Raw genomic sequence first — 26,666 nt, 5'->3', positions numbered from 1 at the left:
ACCCCTCCTGTCAAGAAGCAGAGAATCCCCTCCTAACCCTGCTGTCTGCTTCCGTCCACACTGGCTGGGCAACAAGCATTGGAGACCCCCACAACTGCGTTACTGCTAATCTAAATGGGGCTGCACAATTCTGATGCTCGTGGGTTTGACAGCTATGCCCGCCCATTCGGGATTCCATGTCAATTCTAGAATCATTTTGTTAGGTCCGGGATCCCTCCTTCAGCAGTTAATTTGGGAGATTTTTTTTTCTCTTTGCAAGATTGAGTCTTCTGGGCACCTGGGTGGTTCAGTTGGTTAAGCTTCTGACTCTTGGTTTCGGCTCAGGTCATGATCTTGGCTCATGGGATCGATCCTCATGAAGGGCTCTGTGATGATAGTGTGGAGTCTGGGATTCTCTTGGGATTCTCTCTCTCCGTCTCTGCCCCTCCCCTGCTCATTCTTACTCTCTCGCTCTCTCAAAATAAAGCAATAAACGTTAAAAATGAAGATAAACTTTTCTGACTCATAAACTTGGCATATTTCCATTCTTATTTAAACTTTGCTGTGATGTCTCAGTTGTCTGTGTAAAGGTTTTCCACATCTTTCATTAGAGTAATTCCTAGATATTTAATATTTTTGTTGTTTTTATAAGTGGTAGCTACTTAAAAGAATTCATTTTCTGTTTGCTGCTTTTATGTAGAAAGATAACGGCTTTTTGTTTATTAACTGTGTCCAGTGAGCTTGCTAAGTAAACTTTGTCATGAATTCTAACTTCTCTGCAGATTCTTCTGGATTCCCTATATTCCCGGTGACATTGTATGTGGGTAAGAGGGCTTCACCCTCCCATCCTGTCTTACAACTTCCTTCTCCTAACTGACTGCACCGTGAGAGCCCCCAGGGCAGAGCAGAGGCTGACAAGGTGGGGAGGGACAAGGTGGGGAGGGACAAAGTGGGAAGGGACAAGGTGGGGAGGGCTGTCCTGTGGTGTCTCCGGCCTCAGAGAGCCGGACACTTGCTGTGGCGTGTTTCCATGATCCTTGTTATCAGATTAAGGGAGTTCCCTGCTATTTCTAGTTTGCAAAGTATTTATTTATTGTAGTAAATGTTTTTTTTTAATATAAAACTTTTTGCCTCTTTTAAGATGATAATACGATTTTTCTCCCTTAGTATTTCAGTGTGACAAATGACAATGATGGATTTCCTAATGCCAAACCAACTTGGCACTCCTGGAAGAAAGCCATCATGGGCACCGCTGGTATGCTTTGTACGCATCGCTGATTTTATTGGTTCTGGGCCCAGGGTTTTCTTTGTGGGAGGATAATCTTTCCTTGAGAACAGGACTATTGAGGGACAATTGACATACATTAAATAGCACATATTTGAAGTGAACAATTTGATTAGCTTCGACATATACATATTTATATCTCCATGAAACCATTCCCACAACCAACGGAATGTGCATTTTCATCACCCCCAAAACTTTCCCCCTTCCTGCCCCTCCCCGTACCTACGTCTCCCGGCGACCACTGACCTGCTTTCTGTCACCGCAGGTTAGTTTGTAACCTGTTTGCATTTCCTGGAAATTTATGTAAGTGCAGAGGATGTGGAGGACCTGAAGCCCCACAGAGCACAACCACCTTGGAGACAGTTCCGACCTTTCATGGTGACTTACACACGGTCCTGCCGTCCGACCCCCCACTGTGCTCCTCAGTATTTACTTAAGAGAAATCAGAATATACATCCACCAAAAGGCTTGTACAAGAATGTTCTGAACAGTTTTATTTATAATAGTCCCAAACTGTACACAATCCAGGAAATACACTTTGGAACAATCCAGGGAGCTTTCTCAAGTTTTGCCGGTTGTGCATGTGCTCATTCGTGCGTCCGTGGAACTCACAATTTTACCACACGTGTAGCTTCAGGTGACCGCCACAGCAATGACGTGAACTCCCTGGGGCTGCCGCCTTGCATTCACACCCCTCCACCCCCACATACCTAACCCTGCTAACCTGTTCTCCATGTCTACTGTTATTTCAGAAATATCGTATACGCGGGATCATGCGATATGTGTCCCTTTCAGATTGCTGTTTTCATTCAGCATAATTTCCTTCAGGTTCACCCAAGTCGCCGTGTGTATCGATACCTTGGTCCTTCTTACTGCCGAGCAATGTTCCGTGTATGAATGCACCACGGTTTGTTAGCCGTTGAGCCACGGAAAGGCACCTAAGTAATTTCCAGTTTCTGGCTACCACGAATAAAGCCACTGTAAGCGCCAGAGTAAACGTTTCTGCACGAAGGGAAGTTTTCACTGCTCTGGGGTCAATGCCCAACTGTGCGGTCGCTGAGTCGTGCGGGCAAGTCTAGTCTGAGGGTGAAAAAGAACTGCTGAATTATTCCACAGGGCGGCCGTGGCTGCACTGTTCACCTCCCCACCGGCGATGCATGAGTGGTTTCGTTTCTTGACTTCTTGCCAGCATTTGGTATTATCACTAATTTTTTAAAAAGCCTTTCTGGTAGTTCTGTAGTGATACCTTATTGTGTTTTTTGTCTGCAGTCACTTAATGGCTAATGGAGGTGAGCATCCTTTCATGTCCTCGTATGACACATCTGTATGTCCTCTTTGCTGAAATGCTTGCACACACCCATTTTCTTTTCTTTTCTTTAAAAAAAATTTTAAAACATTTTAATTTATTTTTGAGAGACAGAGAGAGACAGAGCGTGAGCAGTGGAGGGGCAGAGAAAGAGAGAGAGAGAGAGAGGGAGAGAGAGAATCTCGAGCAGGCTCCACATTGTCAGCACAGAGCCTGGCATGGGGCTCAATCTCATGAATGGTAAGATCACGACCTGAGCCAAAGTCAAGAGTCAGATGCTCAACCGACTGAGCTACCCAGGCACCCTGGGTTATCACCTTTTCTATTCCAGGTATTGATTTGGGTCTTTTTTGATCTTTGTCAAACTTGTTAGAAGTGTGTTAATTTTATTTTTATTTTTTTCAAAAACCCAGCTTTTTGTTTCACTAATGTTTTGCTATTATTTTCCTGTTTTTAACTTCATTGATTTCTGGTTTTATCTTTTTTGTTTCCCTCCTTACTCCTTCCTTTATTCCTTTCCTTCCTTTCACTTTTTCTCTAGATTTTTGAGATAGCAATTCAGATTATGGATTTGAGATCTTTCCTCTCACGTAAGTATCAAACACTATAAATTTCCCTCTCACCATTACTTTAGCGGCATCCCATAAATTCTGATATGTTATTTTCATTTTTTATTCACTTTTTCGTATTTTCAAAATTTCATTTGAGACTTCATCATTAAGCCATGGCTTTTTTAGAAGTGTGTTTAATTTTCAAGTGTTTGCAGATTTTTCCATTGTCTCTCTGTTATTGAGTTCTTGTTTTTTTCTATTATGGTCAGAAAACATTCTGTATGATTTAAATTATTTTAAGCTTGTTAAGGTTTATTTTGTGACCTAGGATACAGTCAGTTTTGGTGAATGTACCATGTGTGCATGAAACGAATGTGTATTCGACTTTGTTGTAGGAAGTGCTCTGTGATCCTGTTGGTTGCTGTTCCATTCTTCCAGACCTTGCTGAGCTTCTGTTGATTGCTGTGAATGGCATCTTGAAGTGCCCAAGAATTGTGGATTTGTCTTTTTTCATTATGTAATGTCCCCCATTCTTCCTAGTAATTTCCTTTTATCTGAAAATTTTGTCTGATATCAATATAGCCACTTCTTTTTTTTGGTTTAATGTTCACATGAAATGTTTTTTTCTTGAATCAGCACACATTTGGATAATTTTTAAAAATTCACTCTGCCAACATCTGTCTTTTAATTTGTGTGGTTAGAACCTTTACATTTAAATTATTACTGATGTGTTGGGGCTTATATCTGCCACTTGCTTTTTATTTTCTATTTGTTCCCTTGTTTCTCATGTACATGTTTCTTTTTCTCTTGTCTCCTTGTGAGTTATGTGAACATTTTTTAGACTTCTATTTTGATGTATTTATAATATTTTTGTATTTTGTATAATTTTATTATTGGTTGCCTTGTATGGAACTTATAACAGCCTCCTGGTGTTGACATTTTACCACTTCAGGTGAAATATGGAAACCTTACTTAAATTTTGGTTTTTACCCTCCTAATTTAAACACATAATTGTGCTAAGTATTTCCTCTGTATTCCCTGAGCACTACTTCTGGTAGTGTCATAACATAAAATGTGATTGAAGAAACTCACAAAGTGAAGGACAGTCTGTTATAGTCACTCCTACTTTTATCCATTTCATTGTTCTTCTTTCCTTTCTGAAAGCCCCATCTTTTTGTTATCATTTTCTTTCTGTTTGGAGAGTTTTCTTTAACTATCATGTAATAATATGTCTGCTAGCAAGAAGTTCTTTTAGTTTTCCTTCACTTGAGCATGCCTTTACTTCCCCTTAATTTCTGCAGGATAGTTTCACACACGTAGAATTTAGGCTTGACACATCCTCTGTTTCAGCACTTAAAAACTGGTTCACTCCCTACTGGTCTCCATTTCAGAGGAGAAATTTGCTGTCATTCTAATTGGTTTTTCTCTGTAGATGATGTATCATTTTTCTTTGGCTGGTTTTAGGATTGTTTTAATCTTTAGTTTTCAGAATGTTAATTATGATGTGTTTTGGTGTGAATTTCTTTGGATTTATCCTGTTTGGAGTTTAGTCAGCTTCCTGAATCTGTAAGTTTATGTGTTGGGAAGTTTTCAGCCATTGTTTCTTCATATTCTTTCCTCTCTCCCCTACTTCTCAGATCTCCATTGATAGAAATAATGGATCTTTTGTTATTGTCCCAGAGGTCTCTGAGGCTATATTATTGTTGTCTGTTTTCTCTCTTTTGTTTATATTAGGTAAATTCTATTTATCTTCAAGTTGACTGATGCTGTCCTCTGTCATTTCCATTCTACTCTTGAGATCATTTGGTGATTTTTTTTTTTTTTTAAATTTTTTTTTCAACATTTTTTATTTATTTTTGGGACAGAGAGAGACAGAGCATGAACGGGGGAGGGGCAGAGAGAGAGGGAGACACAGAATCGGAAACAGGCTCCAGGCTCCGAGCCATCAGCCCAGAGCCTGACGCGGGGCTCGAACTCACGGACCGCGAGATCGTGACCTGGCTGAAGTCGGACGCTTAACCGACTGCGCCACCCAGGCGCCCCATTTGGTGATTTTTTAAAGCAACTTCAGTTACTGTATTTTCAGTTCTATAATCTCCACTTGGTTCTTTAAAAAGTAACAACTTTAGGGGCGCCTGGGTGGCTAAGCCAGTTGAGAGTTCAACTTTGGCTCAGGTCACGATCTCGTGGTTTGTGAGTTTGAGCCCTGCGTCAGGCTCTGTGTTGACAGCTTGGAGCCTGGAGCCTGCTTCAGATTCTGTGTCTCCCTCTCTCTCTGCCCCTACCCTTCACTCTGTCATTCTCTCTCCCTCTCTCAAAAATAAATAAACGTCACAAAATTTTAGAAAAAAGTGTATAATCCAGTAGTTTCTAGCATACTCAGAATTATGCAGCAATCACCACTAGTTGATTTCAGAGCATCTTCATCTCCCCCAAGGAAACCCCATATATATATATCAGCAGTCATTTCCATTTTCTCCTCCTTCCAGCCCCTGGCAGCCACCCAGCCACTGTCCCTGTCTGTGGATTTGCCTCGTCAGGACGTTTCATATCAGTGGAGTCATACAGGTGGTGTTTTGTGTCTGACAACTTTCACTGAGTGTGATGTTTTCAAATGATGAGTGATTTTCACTTGTGTTTTGGACAATTTTGGTTGTGATGTTATGAGACTTTTCCAGGTTGGCAGGTAGCCACCTGTTTGAGCTCAGGGTGTAGGTTCTGGCCTTTTGTGGCTTTGGTTCCAATGACAGTTCGGTTTTTAGGGGCTTCGTGAGGCTATCCTGGCCTGTCTCATTCTCCTGGTGCTGTGGGGCTCCCACTCAGTCCTTGCTGGTCCCCAGAAGTTGGTTGTCATTGTGTCACTGTCTGTGGTGGGGAGCCAGAGCCACTGGGCTTGGGTGGAAGGCAGAGGCACACAGGGCTTTGCGGCTGCGGTTGTGGGCAGATTGGACTACCTGCTTGATTTTGGGTCTGAGTGAACCTGGTCTGTCAGCAGTTATCAGTGTGAGAGGAAACCCGCAGCCTGGGGCCCTTGCTCATGTGCTCAGGGCTTCTGAGGCCCCTGATATGCTCTGGAAAGGCCCTTGCTGTCTCCACTGGTTCCTGGATGCCATTGGTGACTACTATTTCTGCATATTTCACTCTGGACTGAAATCTCTGCTCTTGTCCTAGTTGAACAGCAGGAACTGGTTGAGCCCTGGGGGTCACGGTGCCATGAAGGCAGCTCTCTGGGCCTTGGGACTGGGGACCCTTCTCCTCACTCTCAGGGCAGTCCCTGTTGGTAAGTTTCTCCTTCCTTCATCTATGGAGGCTTCTGGAGGCGGTGGTTCTGTAGAAGCTGAGACCCTGGGGTATGGGGATCTCCTGCTGTGACCAGATGTCTTTCTGGCTCTTGCTCAGCCTGGACGTGGATGGGTCGTCCACAGGAGGGCAGGAGGGCACGTGGGCTCCAAAGTTGTGTACCCCCAGAGACTCTTGTTCCAACACTGACTGAGCCTAACTCCAGGGTGAACCCAGGGTGCGGAGCTGGGTCAGAGCCTGGATGGAATGAGGGGGCATGGCTAGCGTCTGGTCCCAGTGACCCCGATGGACATGAGGTGCTGATAGGTCCAGCAGAAGGGCTGTTCCACCCCTGTCCCTGGGGCTGGGGTGCTGTTGGGGGAGTGTGAAAGCTGGCTGCACCTGGCATTGAGGGTGATCCCCAGCTCACTCACTGTTCCAGGGAGTGGCAACAACCTGGGGAGGGGGCCCAGGGGTGTGAGGGCTGCCGGGTCTAGAAGACAAGAGGCAGAATCATGGGCAGGAGCCTGTAGAGAGGGGTTCTGTCAGGTGGAACAGCACAGAGAGGCTGGACGTGACAGAATGACCCCTGGGGGTACTGCATACAGTAACGCGGAGCCTCTGGGTGAGTGTGTGATAGTATGTGTCAGAGAGGGTGTGAGAGCGTGTGTGTGTGTGTGTGTGTGTGTGTGTGGTAGGGAGTGTGTGAGAGCGTGCATGTGGGTGATAGTGATAGTGTCAGAGAGTGTGTGATAGCATGTGTGTGTGAGTGTCAGAGTGCATGCATGCATATGTGTGATAGTGTGTCAGAGAGTATATGAGAGCACGCACATGTGTGAGTGCGTGCGTGCGTGTGTGATAGTGTCAGAGAGTGTGAGAGTGTGCATGTGTGTGCGAGTACGTGCACGCATGTGAGTGGGGCAGAGAGACAGGAGAAGGTAGCAGTCGGTGTCCAGTGCTCTGGAAGCTGATGGAAGAACACTCTGTTGGGCAGGCCGATCCAGAGTCCAGCAAGGGGGTGACCTCAGGGCTGGACAGTAGGGGCATCCCGGGTGCTGGTGGCAGGAATCTGTGGGCAGTGATGCTGTCTGGCGGGAGCGGTGTGGGAACGCTGGAGGGGATCCCGTTTTGTGTTAAAGATGCAGATATGTGTGCACGTTTACGTCTGCAGAAGAACAGGCCGGCAGGGTGTGAGGAAGCTGTGGGGGAGGTTGCCAGCGGTGAATGACGACCATCACGGGGCGGTGAGAGGGGCAGTGAGAGGGGCATGCCTTTCTCTGGACCTATATGTGGGAGCCTGCGCTCTGTCCCCTCCTCACATGAGTTCAGGGTGGGCACTGGAGGTGGTCTGGGGTGGCCCAGGCTGGGACTGTGTGCAAGACTTCTTCATGGCTGCTGTTGTGTTTCTTCTGCACCAGCTGTGGATGGGATTGTGAGGACCAAGGGGCTGTGATGGGGAAAGGCTGTGCAGAGAGAACCAGGGCGCAGGGCCTAGAAGGGGCATGGTTGAGGAAGTGCATCCGTGGCCCTGGTGGGGAGGTCCTGTTGGTCCAAGTTCAGGTCCAGGGAGCTGCTGAGACCCTGAGACCTGAGGAGGCCGGCCTAGAGATTGTAACTGGAAGGGCAGGTGGCCGGCCGGTGAGGCAGGAAACAGAGAGTCAGGGGCCCCAGTGCCTCTACTGCACTGGAGAAAAGATTGGGGGTGGGGAGGGGTGGCCTGGCAGAGCCACCCCGCTTCCAGGCAGCGGAACACAAGGGCACTTCCTTGCCAAGAGGGTGGGGGTCACCCACATCGTGGGGGCCTCAGAGGGCTCGGGAGGGGAGCAGAGGCCGTGGTCCTGGAGGGAGGGAAGGGGGTCTGTGGAGGTGAGGATGCAGGGCTGCGTGGGGGCAGTAGGAGGGTTTCCATGTGACTCCACCCCATCACCTTTCTGGACTGTGAGTATCGGGGGTGGGGGTAGGGGGACCTGGCTTTGTGCTGAGGCCTCGCAGCAAGGCCTTGGAAGTGGCCCCAGGCAAACGCAGGAGTCTTCCTACCTCCCAGCGGGCGCTGGCTCACCCTCCACCCCGCGAACTGGTTCCGGGCCCCTCTGAGGCTGGCCTGTTCTTCCGTAGGTGGACCAAGAGACCTGAGGCTGGCGTACCGACACAGTCCCTGCGACGGAGTGGTGCTAGTCCTACACGATGGGCAGTGGGGACATGTGTGCAACCAGGAGTGGACGTTGGCAGAGGCATCCGTGGTCTGCAGGCAGCTGGGCTGTGGACATGCTGTGGGAGCCCCCAAGTACGTCCCACTGCCCGGGGAGATGGTGCGGCCCTGGCTCCACAACGTGTCCTGCAGTGGTGACGAGCCCTCCCTCTGGGAGTGCAGCCTCGGGGCCTGGACACAGACCGAGTGTCCCCATGAGTGGGTGGTGGTCGCTCTGTGTGCGAGTAAGTCTGAACAGGAGGGGGAAGAGGAGGAGGAGGGTGAGTCTGGGGGAGGAGGGGGAGGAGGGCTTGGTGGAGAGGGGGAGAGAGGGTCTAGTGCAGGGGGAGGAGGAGCCGGGTCTGGGGGAGGAGGGGAGGAGGAGGAGGTGTGTAGGCCTGGGGGGGAGGGGGAGGGGGAGGAATCTGGCGGGTCTGGGGGGGGAGGGGGAGGGGGAGGGGGAGGAAGCTGGCGGGTCTGAGGGGAAGGGGAGGGGGAGGGGGAGGAAGCTGGTGGGTCTGGGGGGAAGGGGAGGGGGAGGGGGAGGAAGCTGGCGGGTCTGGGGGAGGAGGGGGAGGAGGAGGAGGTGGGCGGGCCTGGGGGAGGGGTGGAGAGAGGGTCTGGTGGCTCTGTGGCGGAGGTGGGGGGCTCCTCCCAGGGCACTGGACCATGCTGACCTGTCATGGTTCCAGTCTCTCATGACTCGGTCACTCCTGTAAGAGGCCCTTCGTCTTTCACCCAACAGATGCTTATTCGCAAGGCTCTATTCTAGGTGCTTGGCCATATGCAGCTGTGAATAAACCAGACAAAAGTCCTGCTGCATGGAGCCTGTACTGTCCCGGGAGAAACAGTGAACAAATAAGTAAAACAGCAATGCGGGAATGTGGAGACGCAGAAACAGACGGGGGGAGGTCAGAGACACCTTGTCTTCTAGATGCCTGAGGGCCTGACACCCCTGTCCCTACCCCACCCCCACCCCCCACCATAGGTATTTAACATTAGGTATCTAAACATGATTTCAAAAGTGACCAGGAGGCAAATGCTTTCCCTGTGAGGTCTGTCGTGAGGGTCTTCTGCTGTCTCTGGGCACTTATGTGACAGGGAGCTCCTGAGGCCCCCTTACAACATCCTGTCTCTGAAGCTGACCCATGACATGGTTTATGGGCCCAGGATGAAGGGAAAATGCAGGGATCCTCGTTCAACAACAAGATTTTCAAGACAATGATGGCAGAATGTTAAACCAGGCATAGATCCCTCTGAGTGAGGGGTCCTCTGTGACCTCCCACCCAGAAAGGGCTCTCTCAGCCAGCGATGACCTTCTTGAAGGAGCAGGGTTGGTCTCAGGCTGTAACCCAGGCCCAGGGCGGAGGCCCAGGTAGGGGCTGCTTGCCCAGATGGCAACGTCTGGTCGCTGGGGCAGGTGATGGGCTCCAAAGGACCACGGGGCCCGCGGAGTCGGCGCCTTCCGTAATGTGGGCCTGTGCTTCTCAGATGGCACTTTTCGGGAGATCCGGCTGGTAAAGGGCCGCAGCCCCTGCTCCGGACTCCCAGAGATCAGGAATGCGAATGGGGTGGATCGCCTCTGTGGCCTCCATGAAGAGGAGGCCACGGTGTTCTGCCGGGAGCTGGGGTGTGGGCCTGCACTTCAGGCTCCCCGCCAGGATGTGGGCGTCGTTGGGAAGTATATGACGTGCCGGGGCACCGAGCCGACCATCCGGAACTGTAGACTCAACAACCGCCTGCGCAGGGGCTGTGACTTCCAGCACGATGCCGAGGTGGTCTGCTCAGGTGAGGCCCACCGGGCACAGCCAGGCTCTTGGGGGGGGGGGGGCGGTGCAGACCCTTGGGGGACGCTCTGTCCTCACATCTCACAGTGTGTCCCCCTCTTGATGCCTGTGCAGCCTGCTGTTCCAGAGGGACTAAGAGCGGGCTGGGTAGGCGAGGGAAGGCAGGGAGGAAGGCACTGTGCTGGGAAGATCCGCTGCTCTCTAGCTCAGGGTTGTTGCAGACAGAGGCCTAGAGGAGAGGGCACAGGAAGTGCTGGTGGATGGTTCACCGGTGGGTGTGTGGTGGGCTCAGGTCTGCGCCTATGTCCCAGCAGAGGTGTGCTGGCTCAGAAACCTGGGTCTGGGGGTGGGGGTGGGGGTGGGGGTGGGGTCCTGACTGTCCTGCAGCATCTGTGCTCTGATTATCGTGTGTCCAGTAGGAGTCAAGGTGGCTGGTGGTCACCCCCTCCCAGTCCTGTCTCAAAGGGGCAAGCGAATTGACCCTCAGATTCTGGCCATGTTCTGGGAATTAGGGCAGGCTAACGTGAGACGGAGAGGCCAGCCTCCTTGGTGCCCCTAAGAAGGCAGCGTTCTGTGGCCAGAGAGGTGCCTTGACCTGGCCTCCAAGACTATACAGGACCTTGATGCCACTGCCTTGGGCAGGCAGAGGCTATGTCACACATGTGGGCACCTGTAGGAGGTGACTCTGACCTCTGACCTCAGGGAAGTGACCAGGGACCCCTTCTCTGTTCTGGGTGCAGGGTGTATGGGTCTCTGGCTATCAGTTTCTGCCCAGGACTTGCAGACCCACTGCCTGGTCCCGGATGGTCTACCCTGGCCAGAGTCTCCTGTGGTCCAGGGAGGTGGCTGAACTGCTCACCTGAGAACACTTATCCCTAACTGAGAGTTTGTGTCTCCCCCAGGACACATGGAAGCCCGGCTGGAGGGCGGTGAGCACCCCTGTGCTGGGCGTCTGGAAGTGAGGCGCGGCCTGACCTGGGGCACTGTCTGTGATGCTGACCTGGACCGGGCGACGGCCCATGTGGTGTGCCGGGAGCTGCAGTGTGGTTCTGCTGTGTCCACTCCTGGGGGGGCCCACTTCGGCCAGGGCTCTGGGCTCGTGTGGACAGAGGCCTTCCGTTGTGCAGGCAATGAGTCTCTGCTGTTCCACTGCCCTCGGGGGCCCGGGCGCCAGTGTGGGCACCACCAGGACGCCGGGCTCAGGTGCTCAGGTGAGGCTGGGAGGGTGGGATCTGAGGCTCAGCCTTGCCTCCTTTCCTGCCAGCCTCCCTCAATGACTCCGCCTGGGGGCTCTAAGCTAAGCTCATGAAGGCCCCTCTGGCCAGTTGGGGGTGTGCGTGTCCTTGGCTAGGAAGTGTTGCTTCTGGGGGACAGGGGGGAGGGAAGAGAGGACTGTGTTCCCCACTAAGGCTATACCACAGACTGTAGGCCCATCTGCAGAGAGGCATGATCTGGATGCGGGGGGCTGAGGTGGGTAGGGGGCTGGTGAGGCAAGGGCCTGGCTCTGTGGTCACCACACTGGGTGCAACCGGAAGAAACTGCCCCAAGCTGGGTCTGTGGGTGAGGGAGGCGCTGACCCCTAGCCCCCTCTTTAGAGTTCCAGCTGGTTAACGGCAGCAGCAGCTGTGAGGGACGCGTGGAGCTCCAGGTGCAGGGGGCCTGGGCACCCCTCTGTGCTGCCCACTGGGACTTAGCGGATGCCACCGTCCTCTGCCACCAGCTCAACTGTGGCAGCGCGGTGGCCACACCCCGAGGAGGCCACTTTGGGGTCGGGGACGCTCCCATCTGGCCTGATGTGTTTCACTGTGTGGGGACAGAGCCCTACTTATGGAATTGCCCAGTAACTACCCTGGGGGCCCGGGTCTGTGCCCCGGGAAACGCAGCCACTGCCGTCTGCTCAGGTGGGTGCTGGAGGCTGGGAGTGGGAGGGGTCCTGCGGGGAGGGGTGGTCCTCTCCCCTTTGCAGGCTCAGGGCCCCTCCCCCGACACCCTGTCTCGCCCGCCGGTCTCCCCAGGTCTCCCCCACGCCCTGAGGCTGAGGGACGGACAGAGCCGCTGCGATGGCCGCGTGGAGGTCTCCCTGAACGGGGTGTGGGGCCGCGTCCTGGACGACGCGTGGGACCTGCGTGGCGCCCGCGTGGTGTGCAGGCAGCTCGGGTGCGGACAGGCCGACCGGGCGTACGACGCGCCGGCGCCTGGGCGCGGGGCGCTCCCCGTGGGGCTGAGCCGCGCGCGCTGTCTGGGCACTGAGACCCGCCTGACCCAGTGCAACGTGTCCGCGTCCCCGCTGGTGCCCGCGGGGGCCACGCGGGACGCGGGCGTCGTGTGTTCGGGTGAGTGAGGCCCGGGGTGCCCGCCCCTCGGCCCCTGGGCCCGCCGCCCTGACGCGGTGTCTCCGCAGGGAGCCGGCGTGTGCGACTGGTCGCGGGGCCGCACCGCTGCGCGGGGCGCGTGGAGGTGTTGCACGGGGGCGACTGGAGCACCGTGTGTGACGACGGCTGGGACCTGCGGGACGCCCAGGTGGTCTGCCGGCAGCTGGGCTGCGGCCGCGCCCTCCGCGCCCTGGGCGCCGCGCCCTTCGGTGCCGGGGCGGGGCGCATCTGGATGGCCGAGCTGGGCTGCAGGGGCCACGAGTCTGCGCTGTGGAGGTGCCCGTCGGGGGGCCGGGGCCCGCGGGACTGCGGGCACAAGGAGGACGCCGGCGTCGTCTGCTCAGGTCGGTAGTTGGGCGTCTTCTCGGGGCGGCTGGGTATCGAGCGGTGCACTGTCTTTGTGCGCCCAGGCCTTCTGTGGGCTTCCGCGGGCTTCCGTGGGTCTTCCGTGGCCTTCCACGGGACTTCCGCGGGGCTTCCGTGGGCCTTCCGCAGACCCTACTGACCCCTTCCCGAATGGGGCCCCCACCGTGTACCGCACCGTCCTCTTGCTGCCACGTTGCTGCGGGCCGGGGCGGGGCACAGCCAGGTCTCTCTCCCCGCTGCTCACAGGCTCGTCTCACATTTGTGCGGGAGGGTTCTCCCCCCAGCTCCTGGCCCGTGTTTCCGTGAGCTGCAGGAAAGGTGGTGTTTGGAGGGTCTTTGCTTTTCAGCTTGTGCATATCTGAGGTTCCTTACGTTGGTCTTGTCTGGGTGTGACCATTCTTGAGGGACAGGGTTCTGCGGTCACTGGGGAGCCTGGGAGGGGTGTGTACAGGGCAGCCTCCCGGGGACGTCTTCAGGCTCCCCTCCAGGGCGGGGGTGAGCATTCAGGTGTGGTTTCTTCTCAGTGATTTCAGCCGTTCCCTCAACTGTGTCTCAGATGATTGCATTCATTTCAATCGTCCTGTTTCTTTTAAAGTAACACTTGGGCTCATCATTTTACCTCTTCTCCATCCTTTTTATTCATTATCTTTTGGGGAGTCTGCTCTTTCTCATGAATTCTGGGAGAGTTTCCAGGTACCGTGCACATCACTGATTGGCTTAGCGTCTACACCGGTCCTACGTGCTCGGATGTACATTCCAAGTGGCCATTGTGCCTGCAGTTCTCCTCCGCCTTGTCTCATGGGCTCCCTCAGGCTGCTGGTCACCTGCCGACTGATAGGACTCTGCTGCTGGGGACTGGCTGCGGGCAGGGGTGGGGGAACGCTCTGTTTCTGTCACAATTCAACATGGAAGCAGTGTTCCCAAATCGAGAGCAGAAGCAGACGAGGCGCATGGGAAGCCCAGGCCTGGAAGGAGCGAGGGTTGCTCTTACCCCATGTGGTCAGTTGGCTGAAGTCCCAGGGCAGCCCAGAGTCAGGGGGGTGGGGACACAGACTCCTTTCTAGGGCTGTGGGTACAGGCAGGAGACCTTTGTGGACATGTTGGTAATCTGTCATGGATGTACTTCCTTCAAGTGTTTTTGTTTTTTAAAGGTTATTTAAATTTTAATTGGTTATGACTCTGTCACATGCAATTCATATCTTACTGTCTCCATTTATCCTGTGGAGGTATTTTTGATGTATCAGACATTCAAAACATAATTTTAAAGGGCTATCAAATCCTTTATTATTGGTGACATTATAGTCTCATTGCTTCGTCACACTGTTGTGGAGATTACTCTGCTTGAGGGCTTGGGCCCTGACCAGCCGGAGCTGCTGCTGTCTCCAAACATGGAACTCTGCACTCGTTACTTTTTTTTTTGCTTTTATTTTAATTTTTTATTTTTAAAAATTTGCATCCAATTAGTTAGCATAGAGTGCAACAATGATTTCCGGAGCAGATTCCTTAGTGCCCCTTACCCATGTAGCCCATCCCCCTCCCACAACCCCACCCGTAACCCTCAGTTTGTTCTCCATATTTATGAGTCTCTTACGTTTTGTCCCCCTCCCTGTTTTTATATTATTCTTGTTTCCCTTCCCTTACGTTCATCAGTTTTGTCTCTTAAAGTCCTCATATGAGTGAAGTCGTATGATTTTTGTCTTTCTCTGACTAATTTCACTTAGCATAATACCCTCCAGTTCCACACACGTAGTTGCAAATGGCAAGATTTCATTCTTTTTGATTGTCAAGGAATACTCTATTGTATATATATACCACACCTTCTTTTTTATTTTAATGTTTATTTATTTTTGAGACAGAGACAGAGTGTGAACAGGGGAGGGGCAGAGAGAGAGGGAGACACAGAATCTGAAACAGGCTCCAGTCTCTGAGCTGTCAGCACAGAGCCCGACGCGGGGCTCGAACCCACGAACCATGAGATCATGACCTGAGCTGAAGTTGGACGCTTAAACGACTGAGCCACCCAGGCACCGCTAAACCACATCTTCTTTATCTGTTCATCCATTGATGGACATTTGGGCTCTTTCCATACTTTGGCTATTGTTGATAGCACTGCTATAAACACGGGGGTGCATGTGTCCCTTCGAAACAGCACACCTGTATCTGGTGGATAAATGCCTAGTAGTGCAGTTGCTGGGTGGTAGCGTAGTTCTATTTTCAGTTTTTTGAGGAACCTCCATACTGTTTTCCAGAGTGGCTGCACCAGCTTGCATTGCCACCAACAATGCAAAAGAGATCCTCTTTCTCCACATCCTCGCCAACATCTGTTGTTGCCTGAGTTGTTAGTCATTCTGACAGCTGTGAGGTGGTATCTCATTGCGGTTTTAATTTGTATTTCCCTGATGACGAGTGATGTTGAACATTTTTTCATGTGTCAGTTGGCCATCTGGATGTCTTCTTTGGAGAAGTGTCTATGCATGTCTTTTGCCCATTTCTTCACTGGATTATTTGTTTTTTGGGTGTTGAGTTTGATAAATTCTTTACAAATTTTGGATACTAACCCTTTATCCGATATGTCATTTGCAAATATCTTCTCCCATCTGTCAGTTGCCTTTTAGTTTTGCTGTTTTTAAAAAAAACTTTTTATAATCACTGCTAAATTGATCATCTTGTGCAAAAGATTATTCTTTTTTGAATGATTTCCAAGGGTGGATTTCTGGACAATCAAGTGACAACTGCTAAGATGTTACAGCTGGCAGTTAAATGATCACCTGAGATTAACCGATACCTGCATCCTTGGGGTGGGAGGTTGCCACGGGGACACATGACTGACTTAAGGTTCTTGCTAGGGGCTCACTGGGTTCGATGCCCCTGAGCAGCATTGATTTTAGTGCTGGGACCTCTCATTTTGGCGTCATCCTTTGGAGATTTCTCCTGGCCTGACTGCTTTTGTCTTCCAGGGTCAGTGGCCCTGAGGCTGCGAGGTGGCACCCACCAGTGTGCTGGGTGGCTTGATGTGTTCTACAATGGGACGTGGGGTGCCGTGTGCAGTAATGCCCTGAAAGACATCTCCTTGTCCATCATCTGCAAGCAGCTGGGCTGTGGGGAGCAGGGCTGGCTAGAGAACAGGCCTGTCCACACTGGCTTGGGCACCTCCTGGCTGGACAACATCGAGTGTCGCAAGCTGAGAAACTCCACACTGTGGCAATGCCCCTCGGCACCATGGCACCCACGCTCCTGTGCCCATGGAGAGGAAGCTTGGGTCACCTGTGCAGGTGGGTCTCTGGCGGTTTTTGACAAGTCACCTGCAAGGCTGCCATTGATCCGTGACTTAGGGCCTGGAGTTCACTCAGGTTCCACACACTTCATTCTGAAGCTTTCAGGGCGTTTACAGAGGGATGGTCGCTGTTTAATCCCATAGGATTGTCAGAGAAAATGACACAGGATTCTGGGGAGACCAACTGCTCATCCGCCCACAGCTGCCCAGGTACCCTTCTGTCTGCCTCCCTGTGCACTCGTCACCTCGGTCCTGCCCTGCAGTGACCGCAGCCCCCTCTTCCAGGGGAGGGCATGCTGCGTGTGCGTGGAGGCAAGGACAGCTGCTCGGGCCGCGTGGAGCTCTGGCACGCTGGCTCCTGGGGCACCGTGTGTGACGATTCCTGGGACCTGGCAGACGCGGAGGTGGTATGCCGCCAGCTGGGCTGTGGCCCAGCTGTGGGTGCCCTTGCCGGGGCCGCCTTTGGCCCAGGCTCAGGGCCCGTGTGGCTGGACGAGGTGGGGTGCCGGGGCAGCGAGGCGTCTCTGTGGAACTGCCCCGCAGAGCCGTGGGGACTCGGAGACTGCGGGCACAAGGAGGACGCGGGCGTGCACTGCTCCCGTGAGTGGGGAGGGGAGGGGGCACAGGTGGGTGGGAGGGTTTGCCTGGGGCTGGGGAGGGGGTCTCCCCACCCAGAACATGGCCCTGAGGCCGTCCCTGTGCTGGGTCCCTCTGGCTGCCTCTGCGGCTGTCCCATGCCATGCTGGGCTCAGGCTGAGTGGGGCTGGGACACTTCCTGAGGGTGTGGGTGGAGGGTCTGGGCTGCCCAGGGCTGCGGCTGCCTCTCTTCCTGGGAGTCCCTCCCATTTCTCCTGCAGGTGACAGGGGGACCACGGTTCGGCCACCAGCACTGGGATGGACATCAGGTAGGTGTGCTCTCCCTCAGGGCTCAGGTCACGCCCTCTTGTCTGGCCCCGACCCAGAGGGGTCCTGCAGTGGGCTCTGCACAGAGGGGCAGTCTCCGGTGCGTGCCAGGGCCGCAGCCAGCCACTCTTTAGGCTGATCAGGCCAGGGTCAGGAGGGTCAGGACCGCCCACTCTGTCCTCTTGTGCTAGCCTGGGCAGAGAACCATGGGGAAGGACAGCAGGCCCAGCCACTTCTCTGGGGTCTTTCTTTCTTTTTTTTTTTTTCAATATATGAAATTTATTGTCAAATTGGTTTCCAAACAACACCCAGTGCTCATCCCAAAAGGTGCCCTCCTTAATACCCATCACCCACCCTCCCCTCCCTCCCACCCCCCATCAACCCTCAGTTTGTTCTCAGTTTTTAAGAGTCTGTTATGCTTTGGCTCTCTCCCACTCTAACCTCTTTTTTTTTTCCTTCCCCTCCCCCATGGGTTGCTGTTAAGTTTCTCAGGATCCACATAAGAGTGAAAACATATGGTATCTGTCTTTCTCTGTATGGCCTATTTCACTTAGCATCACACTCTCCAGTTCCATCCACGTTGCTACAAAGGGCCATATTTCGTTCTTTCTCATTGCCACGTAGTACTCCATTGTGTATATAAACCACAATTTCTTTATCCATTCATCAGTTGATGGACATTTAGGCTCTTTCCATAATTTGGCTATTGTTGAGAGTGCTGCTATAAACATTGGGGTACAAGTGCCCCTATGCATCAGTACTCCTGTATCCCTTGGGTAAATTCCTAGCAGTGCTATTGCTGGGTCATAGGGTAGGTCTATTTTTAATTTTCTGAGGAACCTCCACACTGTTTTCCAGAGTGGCTGCACCAATTTGCATTCCCACCAACAGTGCAAGAGGGTTCCCGTTTCTCCACATCCTCTCCAGCATCTATAGTCTCCTGATTTGTTCATTTTGGCCACTCTGACTGGCGTGAGGTGATATCTGAGTGTGGTTTTGATTTGTATTTCCCTGATGAGGAGCGACGTTGAGCATCTTTTCATGTGCCTGTTGGCCACCCAGATGTCTTCTTCAGAGAAGTGTCTATTCATGTTTTCTGCCCATTTCTTCACTGGGTTATTTGTTTTTCGGGTGTGGAGTTTGGTGAGCTCTTTATAGATTTTGGATACTAGCCCTTTGTCCGATATGTCATTTGCAATATCTTTTCCCATTCCGTTGGTTGCCTTTTAGTTTTGTTGGTTGTTTCCTTTGCTGTGCAGAAGATTTTTATCTTCATAAGGTCCCAGTAATTCATTTTTGCTTTTAATTCCCTTGCCTTTGGGGATGTGCCGAGTAAGAGATTGCTACGGCTGAGGTCAGAGAGGTCTTTTCCTGCTTTCTCCTCTAGGGTTTTGATGGTTTCCTGTCTCACATTCAGGTCCTTTATCCATTTTGAGTTTATTTTTGTGAATGGTGTCAGAAAGTGGTCTAGTTTCAACCTTCTGCATGCTGCTGTCCAGTTCTCCCAGCACCATTTGTTAAAGAGACTGTCTTTTTTCCATTGGATGTTCTTTCCTGCTTTGTCAAAGATGAGTTGGCCATACGTTTGTGGGTCTAGTTCTGGGGTTTCTATTCTATTCCATTGGTCTATGTGTCTGTTTTTGTGCCAATACCATGCTGTCTTGATGATGACAGCTTTGTAGTAGAGGCTAAAGTCTGGGATTGTGATGCCTCCTGCTTTGGTCTTCTTCTTCAAAGTTACTTTGGCTATTCGGGGCCTTTTGTGGTTCCATATGAATTTTAGGATTGCTTGTTCTAGTTTCGAGAAGAATGCTGGTGCAATTTTGATTGGGATTGCATTGAATGTGTAGATAGCTTTGGGTAGTATTGACATTTTGACAATATTTATTCTTCCAATCCATGAGCAGGGAATGTCTTTCCATTTCTTTATATCTTCTTCAATTACCTGCATAAGCTTTCTATAGTTTTCAGCACACAGATCTTTTACATCTTTGGTTAGATTTATTCCTAGGTATTTTATGCTTCTTGGTGCAATTGTGAATGGGATCAGTTTCTTCATTTGTCTTTCTGTTGCTTCATTGTTAGTGTATAAGAATGCAACTGATTTCTGCACATTGATTTTGTATCCTGCAACTTTGCTGAATTCATGTATCAGTTCTAGCAGACTTTTGGTGGAGTCTATCGGATTTTCCATGTATAATATCATGTCATCTGCAAAAAGCGAAAGCTTGACTTCATCTTTGCCAATTTTGATGCCTTTGATTTCCTTTTGTTGTCTGATTGCTGATGCTAGAACTTCCAACACTATGTTAAACAACAGCGGTGAGAGTGGGCATCCCTGTCGTGTTCCTGATCTCAGGGAAAAAGCTCTCAGTTTTTCCCCATTGAGGATGATGTTAGCTGTGGGCTTTTCATAAATGGCTTTTATGATGTTTAAGTATGTTCCTTCTATCCCGACTTTCTCAAGGGTTTTTATTAAGAAAGGGTGCTGAATTTTGTCAAAGGCCTTTTCTGCATCGATTGACAGGATCATATGGTTCTTATCTTTTCTTTTATTAATGTGATGTATCACGTTGATTGATTTGCGAATGTTGAACCAGCCCTGCATCCCAGGAATGAATCCCACTTGATCATGGTGAATAATTCTTTTTATATGCTGTTGAATTCGATTTGCTAGTATCTTATTGAGAATTTTTGCATCCATATTCATCAGGGATATTGGCCTGTGGTTCTCTTTTTTTACTGGGTGTCTGTCTGGTTTAGGAATCAAAGTAATACTGGCTTCATAGAATGAGTCTGGAAGTTTTCCTTCCCTTTCTATTTCTTGGAATAGCTTGAGAAGGATAGGTATTATCTCTGCTATAAACGTCTGGTAGAACTCCCCTGGGAAGCCATCTGGTCCTGGAGTCTTATTTGTTGGGAGATTTTTGATAACTGATTCAATTTCTTCGCTGGTTATGGGTCTGTTCAAGCTTTCTATTTCCTCCTGATTGAGTTTTGGAAGAGTGTGGGTGTTTAGGAATTTGTCCATTTCTTCCAGGTTGTCCAATTTGTTGGCATAGAATTTTTCATAGTATTCCCTGATAATTGTTTGTATCTCTGAGGGATTGGTTGTAATCATTCCATTTTCATTCATGATTTTATCTATTTGGGTCATCTCCCTTTTCTTTTTGAGAAGGCTGGCTAGAGGTTTGTCAATTTTGTTTATTTTTTCAAAAAAACAACTCTTGGTTTCATTGATCTGCTCTACAGTTTTTTTAGATTCTATATTGTTTATTTCTGCTCTGATCTTTATGATTTCTCTTCTTCTGCTGGGTTTAGGCTGCCTTTGCTGTTCTGCTTCTATTTCCTTTAGGTGTGCTGTTAGATTTTGTATTTGGGATTTTTCTTGTTTCTTGAGATAGGCCTGGATTGCAATGTATTTTCCTCTCAGGACTGCCTTCGCTGCGTCCCAAAGCGTTTGGATTGTTGTATTTTCATTTTCGTTTGTTTCCATATATTTTTAAATTTCTTCTCTAATTGCCTGGTTGACCCACTCATTCTTTTAGTAGGGTGTTCTTTAACCTCCATGCTTTTGGAGGTTTTCCAGACTTTTTCCTATGGTTGATTTCAAGCTTCATGGCATTGTGGTCTGAAAGTATCCATGGTATAATTTCAATTCTTGTATACTTATGAAGGGCTGTTTTGTGACCCAGTATATGATCTATCTTGGAGAATGTTCCATGTGCACTCGAGAAGAAAGTATATTCTGTTGCTTTGGGATGCCGAGTTCTAAATATATCTGTCAAGTCCATCTGATCCAAGGTGTCATTCAGGGCCCTTGTTTCTTTATTGACTGTGTGTCTAGATGATCTATCCATTTCTGTAAGTGGAGTGTTAAAGTCCCCTGCAATTACCACATTCTTATCAATAAGGTCGTTTATGTTTGTGAGTAATTGTTTTATATATTTGGGGGCTCCGGTATTCGGTGCATAGACATTTATAATTGTTACCTCTTCCTGATGGATAGACCCTGTAATTATTATATAATGCCCTTCTTCATCTCTTGTTACAGCCTTTAATTTAAAGTCTAGTTTGTCTGATATAAGTATGGCTACTCCAGCTTTCTTTTGGCTTCCAGTAGCATGATAAATAGTTCTCCATCCCTCACTCTCAATCTAAAGGTGTCCTCAGATCTAAAATGAGTCTCTTGTAGACAGCAAATAGATGGGTCTTGTTTTTTTATCCATTCTGATACCCTATGTCTTTTGGTTGGCGCATTTAATCCATTTACATTCAGTGTTATTATAGAAAGATATGGGTTTAGAGTCATTGTGATGTCTGTATGTTTTATGCTTGTAGTGATGTCTCTGGTACTTTGTCTCACAGGATCCCCCTTAGGATCTCTTGTAGGGCTGGTTTAGTGGTGACGAATTCCTTCAGTTTTTGTTTGTTTGGGAAGACCTTTATCTCTCCTTCTATTCTAAATGACAGACTTGCTGGATAAAGGATTCTTGGCTGCATATTTTTTTCTGTTCATCACATTGAAGATCTCCTGCCAATCCTTTCTGGCCTGCCAAGTTTCAAAAGAGAGATCAGTCACGAGTCTTATAGGTCTCCCTTTATATGTGAGGGCACGTTTATCCCTTGCTGCTTTCAGAATTTTCTCTTTATCCTTGTATTTTGCCAGTTTCACTATGATATGTCGTGCAGAAGATCGATTCAAGTTATGTCTGAAGGGAGTTCTCTGTGCCTCTTGGATTTCAATGCCTTTTTCCTTCCTCTGGGTTCTTTCTTTTACCCACTGGGGGCATTTGACCCTGGAACACTGGCCTCCCCCCTCCCTCCTGACCCTGGCCCTGTGACCTCAGCCTTGTGACCTCTGGGCCATCTCTGGGGGAGGAGCACTAGGGCCATCTCCTTTGGGTGCCCTCCCCCTCCCTGAAAGGTTCAGGTGGCCCAGGCCCAAGGTCACAATACCCCAGGCAGCACAGACACACAGGGGAGACCCCACCTCTCACTGTCCTCACAGGCGCCCCCCTCACCCCTCCAACTGCCCTCAAGGCCGGGAACCTGCCTATGACCTTTTGTCTTGTCCTGGCCACCCTCCTGGTCATCGTCTCCCTGGTCCTGGGGGTTCAGTGGTTCCGTGGAAGGAGAGTCTGCCAGGGTAGGTGGGTGTGGCCGGGGCGGGTGACACAGGACTGTGGGGGAGGGAGGTTGGGGGCATACTTGGAGACCCCAGCCCATCACAGGCCCTTTCTGCCAGGTCCCACCTGGAACCCTGCTGCATGGCAACTTCTCAGTGACACTCATGGGGCCAGGAGTAGTTGGGGTCAGGGGACCCTGGGCCCTGCTCCGCTTCTGAGGGGTGCCTGGGTGTGAGGACAGGGCCCCGGGGGTATCCCGATTCCCCATGTCATCTGCGTAGTAGGGCTAACTGCCCGGCTATCTGGGACGTGGCTCTGGGTGGGCACGCGTGAGACACCCCACGGGTCCAGCAGCGGGTGGGCCCAGACTGTGAGAGTGCCTGTCCTAGAAGCTGTGGCATGCCCTTTGCAGGTTCCAGAATGTTGGGGAGTCTGCCCTCAGAGGGTGTTTATGAGGACATCGGAGTTGTTCCCATGGGGGAGAAAGATGAGGGGCCCAGAGTGTCCCTGAACCTGGCCCTGGAGGAGGAGTATGATGACGCTGGGGAACCGGAACAGGGCCCTGAGGAGGAGGACGCGCCCCTGAACCCCGCCGGTGTGCACCTCTGCGCCTTGGCGCCTGCGCTGCTGTTCCTGCTGTACTCTTACGCCCAGGGCTCTGCTCTGGCCAGCGCCTACATTTAAAGACCCTGAGAGCCACCTCTCCACGAGTCCGTGACCCTCACTCCTGTGTCCAGGCTTAGACATTAGGGGATTCAGCTGTCCCTTCAAAGTTGCTCCTTAGACTGGAATCTTCTTGTGGGTGGACGTGGAGTCCAGGGAGGGTCCTGGAGTTTTATTTGGGTTTCTTTTTGTGGCTGCCCACAGGGTCCTTCTAGCACCTTGTCTCAGTCGGCTGCAGGGGGCCTGAGCAGAAAGGGTGGGAGGGTGGCCCCAGCTCATCCCGTCCTGTTCTTGTCTGATGTTCTGGCTTCAGGGTGCAGTGACACAGCAGGGCCCAGAGACTGTGGGGGCTCTGAGGGGTTTCCAGGGGGCCCAACGTGCATCTCTCTCCTTCAACACAGGTGGGGTTCCTTGCAGCCTGGGCCCCCAAGCTCCTGCTGAGACAGAAGAAGCAGCATGCCCTAGGACCTGATCACAGTGTGCTGGCCATGGGACGTCAGCGAGACCAGAGTGGGGAGAGAACCCAGGCCCCGGGGTCTTTCATTATCTTCATTTCTAAGAGAGATGTCATTAAACTCCCTTGGAAGTTCCTCATTCACCCATTAATTCATCTCAGAAGCATTACTCAGGCCCCACCACAGCCCGGGTTGTGTTTCCTCCCGCTTCACCCTGGTCAGATGCGGGCCGAGTGTGTCCGACTTCCTCACTTCTGCACGCACCGGGGTGGGGTAGCCAGTGAACCAGCTCCTTGCCACCCCTCCTCACATCTGCAGTGGTGTTCCGATGTTCCCTTGTGCCAGAGTCCCCAGTACTCCAGGAAGGACCCAGCCCTTTTCAACCACACCCTCCCTACCCCCACCCTCACACCTTCCTCTGACCACACCCTCCCTCCATGACCACACTGCACCCCACCCTCACACCTTCTTCTGACCACACCCGCCACGACCACACCCCGACCACACCCTTCCCACCATAACCCTCACATCTTCATTCCTGATCGCATCCTCCCCACTCAACCCTCTCTGACCACATTCACCGTGACCTCACCCTGACCATACCTGTCCCTCCCTCCCCTCCCATCCCACTCACACTGGATATCCTTGGGGCCTGGGGGTTGGGGGAAGATGTGCAGCAGGAGGGCATCCCTGGGGTCAGGAGGGAGAGAAATGAGCAGGCAGGCAGTGGTGTGGGGGTCTGAGTATGGGACAGGAGACCTGGAAGATATATGGGGAGCAGAGTAAGGATGTCAGCTGAGCAGCCCGAGTAGGTTGGGACTTAGAGGAAGGATGCAGGGCTCCTCCATCTGTGCTGCCCTACCCCAGTGCGGACTGCTCCCTGTCCCTTCCCCAGTGTGGACTGCTCCCCGTCCCATCCCCAGTGCGGAATGCTCCCCATCCCTTCCCCAGTACAGACTGTTCCCCATCCCTTCCCCAGTGCGGAATGCTCCCCATCCCTTCCCCAGTGCGGAGTGCTCCCTGTCCCTTCCCCAGTGCAGAGTGCTCCCCGTCCCTTCACCAGTAAGGAGTGCTCCCTGTCCTTCCCCAGTGTGGAGTGCTCCCCTGCAGAGTGCAGAGTGCTCCCTCCCCTGCCACAGTACAGAGTGCTCCCTGCCCTTCCCCGGTTAAGAGCACTCCCCTGCCCTTCTCCAGTGGAGAGTGCTTCCTGCCCTTCCCCTGTGCAGAGTGCTCCCTGTCCCTGCGCAGTGTAGAGTGCTCCCTGCCCTTCTCCAGTGCAGAGGGCTGTGCCTGTTTTTGTAGTTTTTCTGGCAGGAAACTAATGGGTTGCTGATCTGTTTGCTGCTTTTGAGGTTACATGTAAGTGCCCTGGGGTTGTCTAGAGTAGTCTTTATTCTGCAGCTAAGTTGGCCTCGCATCTGACCTACAGCCCTTCTGCATCCTCCACGGAGTATGTGAAGTCTCTATGAATCATGACGATGGGCAAACACATGTCACAGAGGAGGAACAATGAGTGCAGATTACATCAATGATGAAATAAAATTTCACTTTCAGATTGGAAATTTTGGTGAAGAGAAGGGGAAATTAATACATGTGTACATTGTTTGTATTTTGTGAACAAATAAAATTTGTCAGTGTTCATAAATATCCCTTCCAAGATTCATCCCCCTTCCCAGACTGTGTTCTGCATAAATACCCAGTGCTCAAATATTTATGAAAATACCAAGTGTAGCATTTTTATAACAAAAATGAAGTAATCAAATTTCCATCAATAAATGCCTGGCTAGGGGTGCCTGGGTGGCTCGGCCAGTTAAGCCTCTGACTCTCGGTTATGGCTCAGGTCATGATCTCACAGTCTGTGAGATCAAGCCCCATGTTGGGCTCTGTGCTGACAGCATAGAACCTGCTTAGAATTCACTCTCTCTCTCTGCCCCTCCCCTGCTTGTGCTCTCTCGCTCGCTTGCTCTCTCAAAATAACATTAAGAAAATTGGGAGATGAATTCTAAGTGACTAAAGTGGCCCGGAGGGCCCCGTTGAAACCGTTTTGATCCTGCTGAGTCACAAGCTGCCAGTGCTGTGTAACATTCTGTAGCCGGTTCATTTATCTTTTGGAGTCAGGCAAGATGAGAATGATAGAAATGCAGATGGCTGGATGGTGGTTGGAAACATTCCTGTGATTTCTATTTTGATAGAATTTGGAAGAAATCTTTTCCCTGTAATACTATCTTCAGAGCTCAAATACTGCGTTACCATCCGAAGCAGTGTGTGATCCTCTACAGCCTTCCCACAGCGTGACCATGCTGCCAGTGGTACATCAGGACCTGGTCACAGAGGGACTCATGTGCCGTGTGGTGACCCTTCCACAGCAGTGAAACATAACCTTCATGGAGCCTCTGGGAGCTGCCTGTGGCTGGGCCTTGCAGTGGGGAGATGACCCATGGCCTGCAGGCCATTGAGAGGGGTGTTCTGGGGGACACGATACACTTGCCAACCAGCTGAGCTGCCTACACTTACTAAGAAGGGTACTTCTGAAACCTCACATTATGATACTGGCAACTTCTCTTTAAACAAACAGTATATGAGTATTTCTGCTGAGTGAAAATTAAAAATTATCTGCTAAATGGAGGAATTTAGTTGAGGGGGTCCTCAGCTTTCTCTGGGTTGAGGGAGAGTATCAGATCCATGACAATACAGGAAAGTCATGCTTTTACCCTGGATCAGGAGTACTCACACCTTGGTTTACATGGGCATCACCCAGGGAGCCTGTTAAAATGCAGACTCTGATTCATTAGGTTTTAATGAGCTTTCCAAGTGATTCCTTTTTTAGTAGTAAAAATTAACAGTAAAATTAAAACTATTTTTAATCATGTGAAATTTCAAATGTATACGTGTAACAAGATGCTGACTTCTTGCCACATTTGCTTTATATCTCTGTGTAAGAAAACATCACAGAGCAACTCAAGTTTCCCATTTAATCTCTCTCCCTCCTTGCACACCAGATGTGACTGCTATTCTGAAGACTGAACATCATTTCATATGTTTTTGCATATATTTATTTTAGTAAACAATACGATGTATTATTTCAATATTTTTACAAATACGGCAATGCTTGCCACCTGTCTGCCGTCA

General features: G+C 50.9%; 1 protein-coding gene across 2 annotated transcripts; it reads left to right on the top strand.

Moving 5' to 3' along the window:
• The first annotated feature begins 5,563 nt into the window (after nt 1–5,563).
• On the top strand, nt 5,564–26,666 carry SCART1 (scavenger receptor family member expressed on T cells 1). Of its 2 annotated transcripts, XM_078435051.2 has the most exons (14): nt 5,573–6,401; nt 8,516–8,833; nt 10,080–10,376; nt 11,278–11,586; nt 11,971–12,276; nt 12,391–12,708; nt 12,777–13,091; nt 16,071–16,385; nt 16,532–16,597; nt 16,673–16,987; nt 17,245–17,292; nt 22,302–22,439; nt 22,832–23,014; nt 23,484–26,666. In XM_078435051.2, exons 1-14 carry the CDS (start codon nt 6,335–6,337, stop codon nt 23,552–23,554), a joined length of 3,066 nt encoding a protein of 1,021 aa, XP_078291177.2. In that variant the 5' UTR covers nt 5,573–6,334; the 3' UTR covers nt 23,555–26,666. The 2 variants fall into 2 exon arrangements, with proteins under 2 accessions (XP_078291178.2, XP_078291177.2); XM_078435052.2 differs by lacking the exon at nt 23,484–26,666 and having other exon boundaries at nt 5,564–6,401; nt 22,302–22,443; nt 22,832–22,981.

Source organism: Panthera onca, chromosome D2 (genome assembly GCF_046562875.1).
Source record: "Panthera onca isolate mPanOnc1 chromosome D2, mPanOnc1 haplotype 2, whole genome shotgun sequence".
Lineage (NCBI taxonomy): Eukaryota > Metazoa > Chordata > Mammalia > Carnivora > Felidae > Panthera > Panthera onca.
Note: the sequence above shows the minus strand (reverse complement) of the source record. Positions and strands in the feature narration are given on the sequence as shown.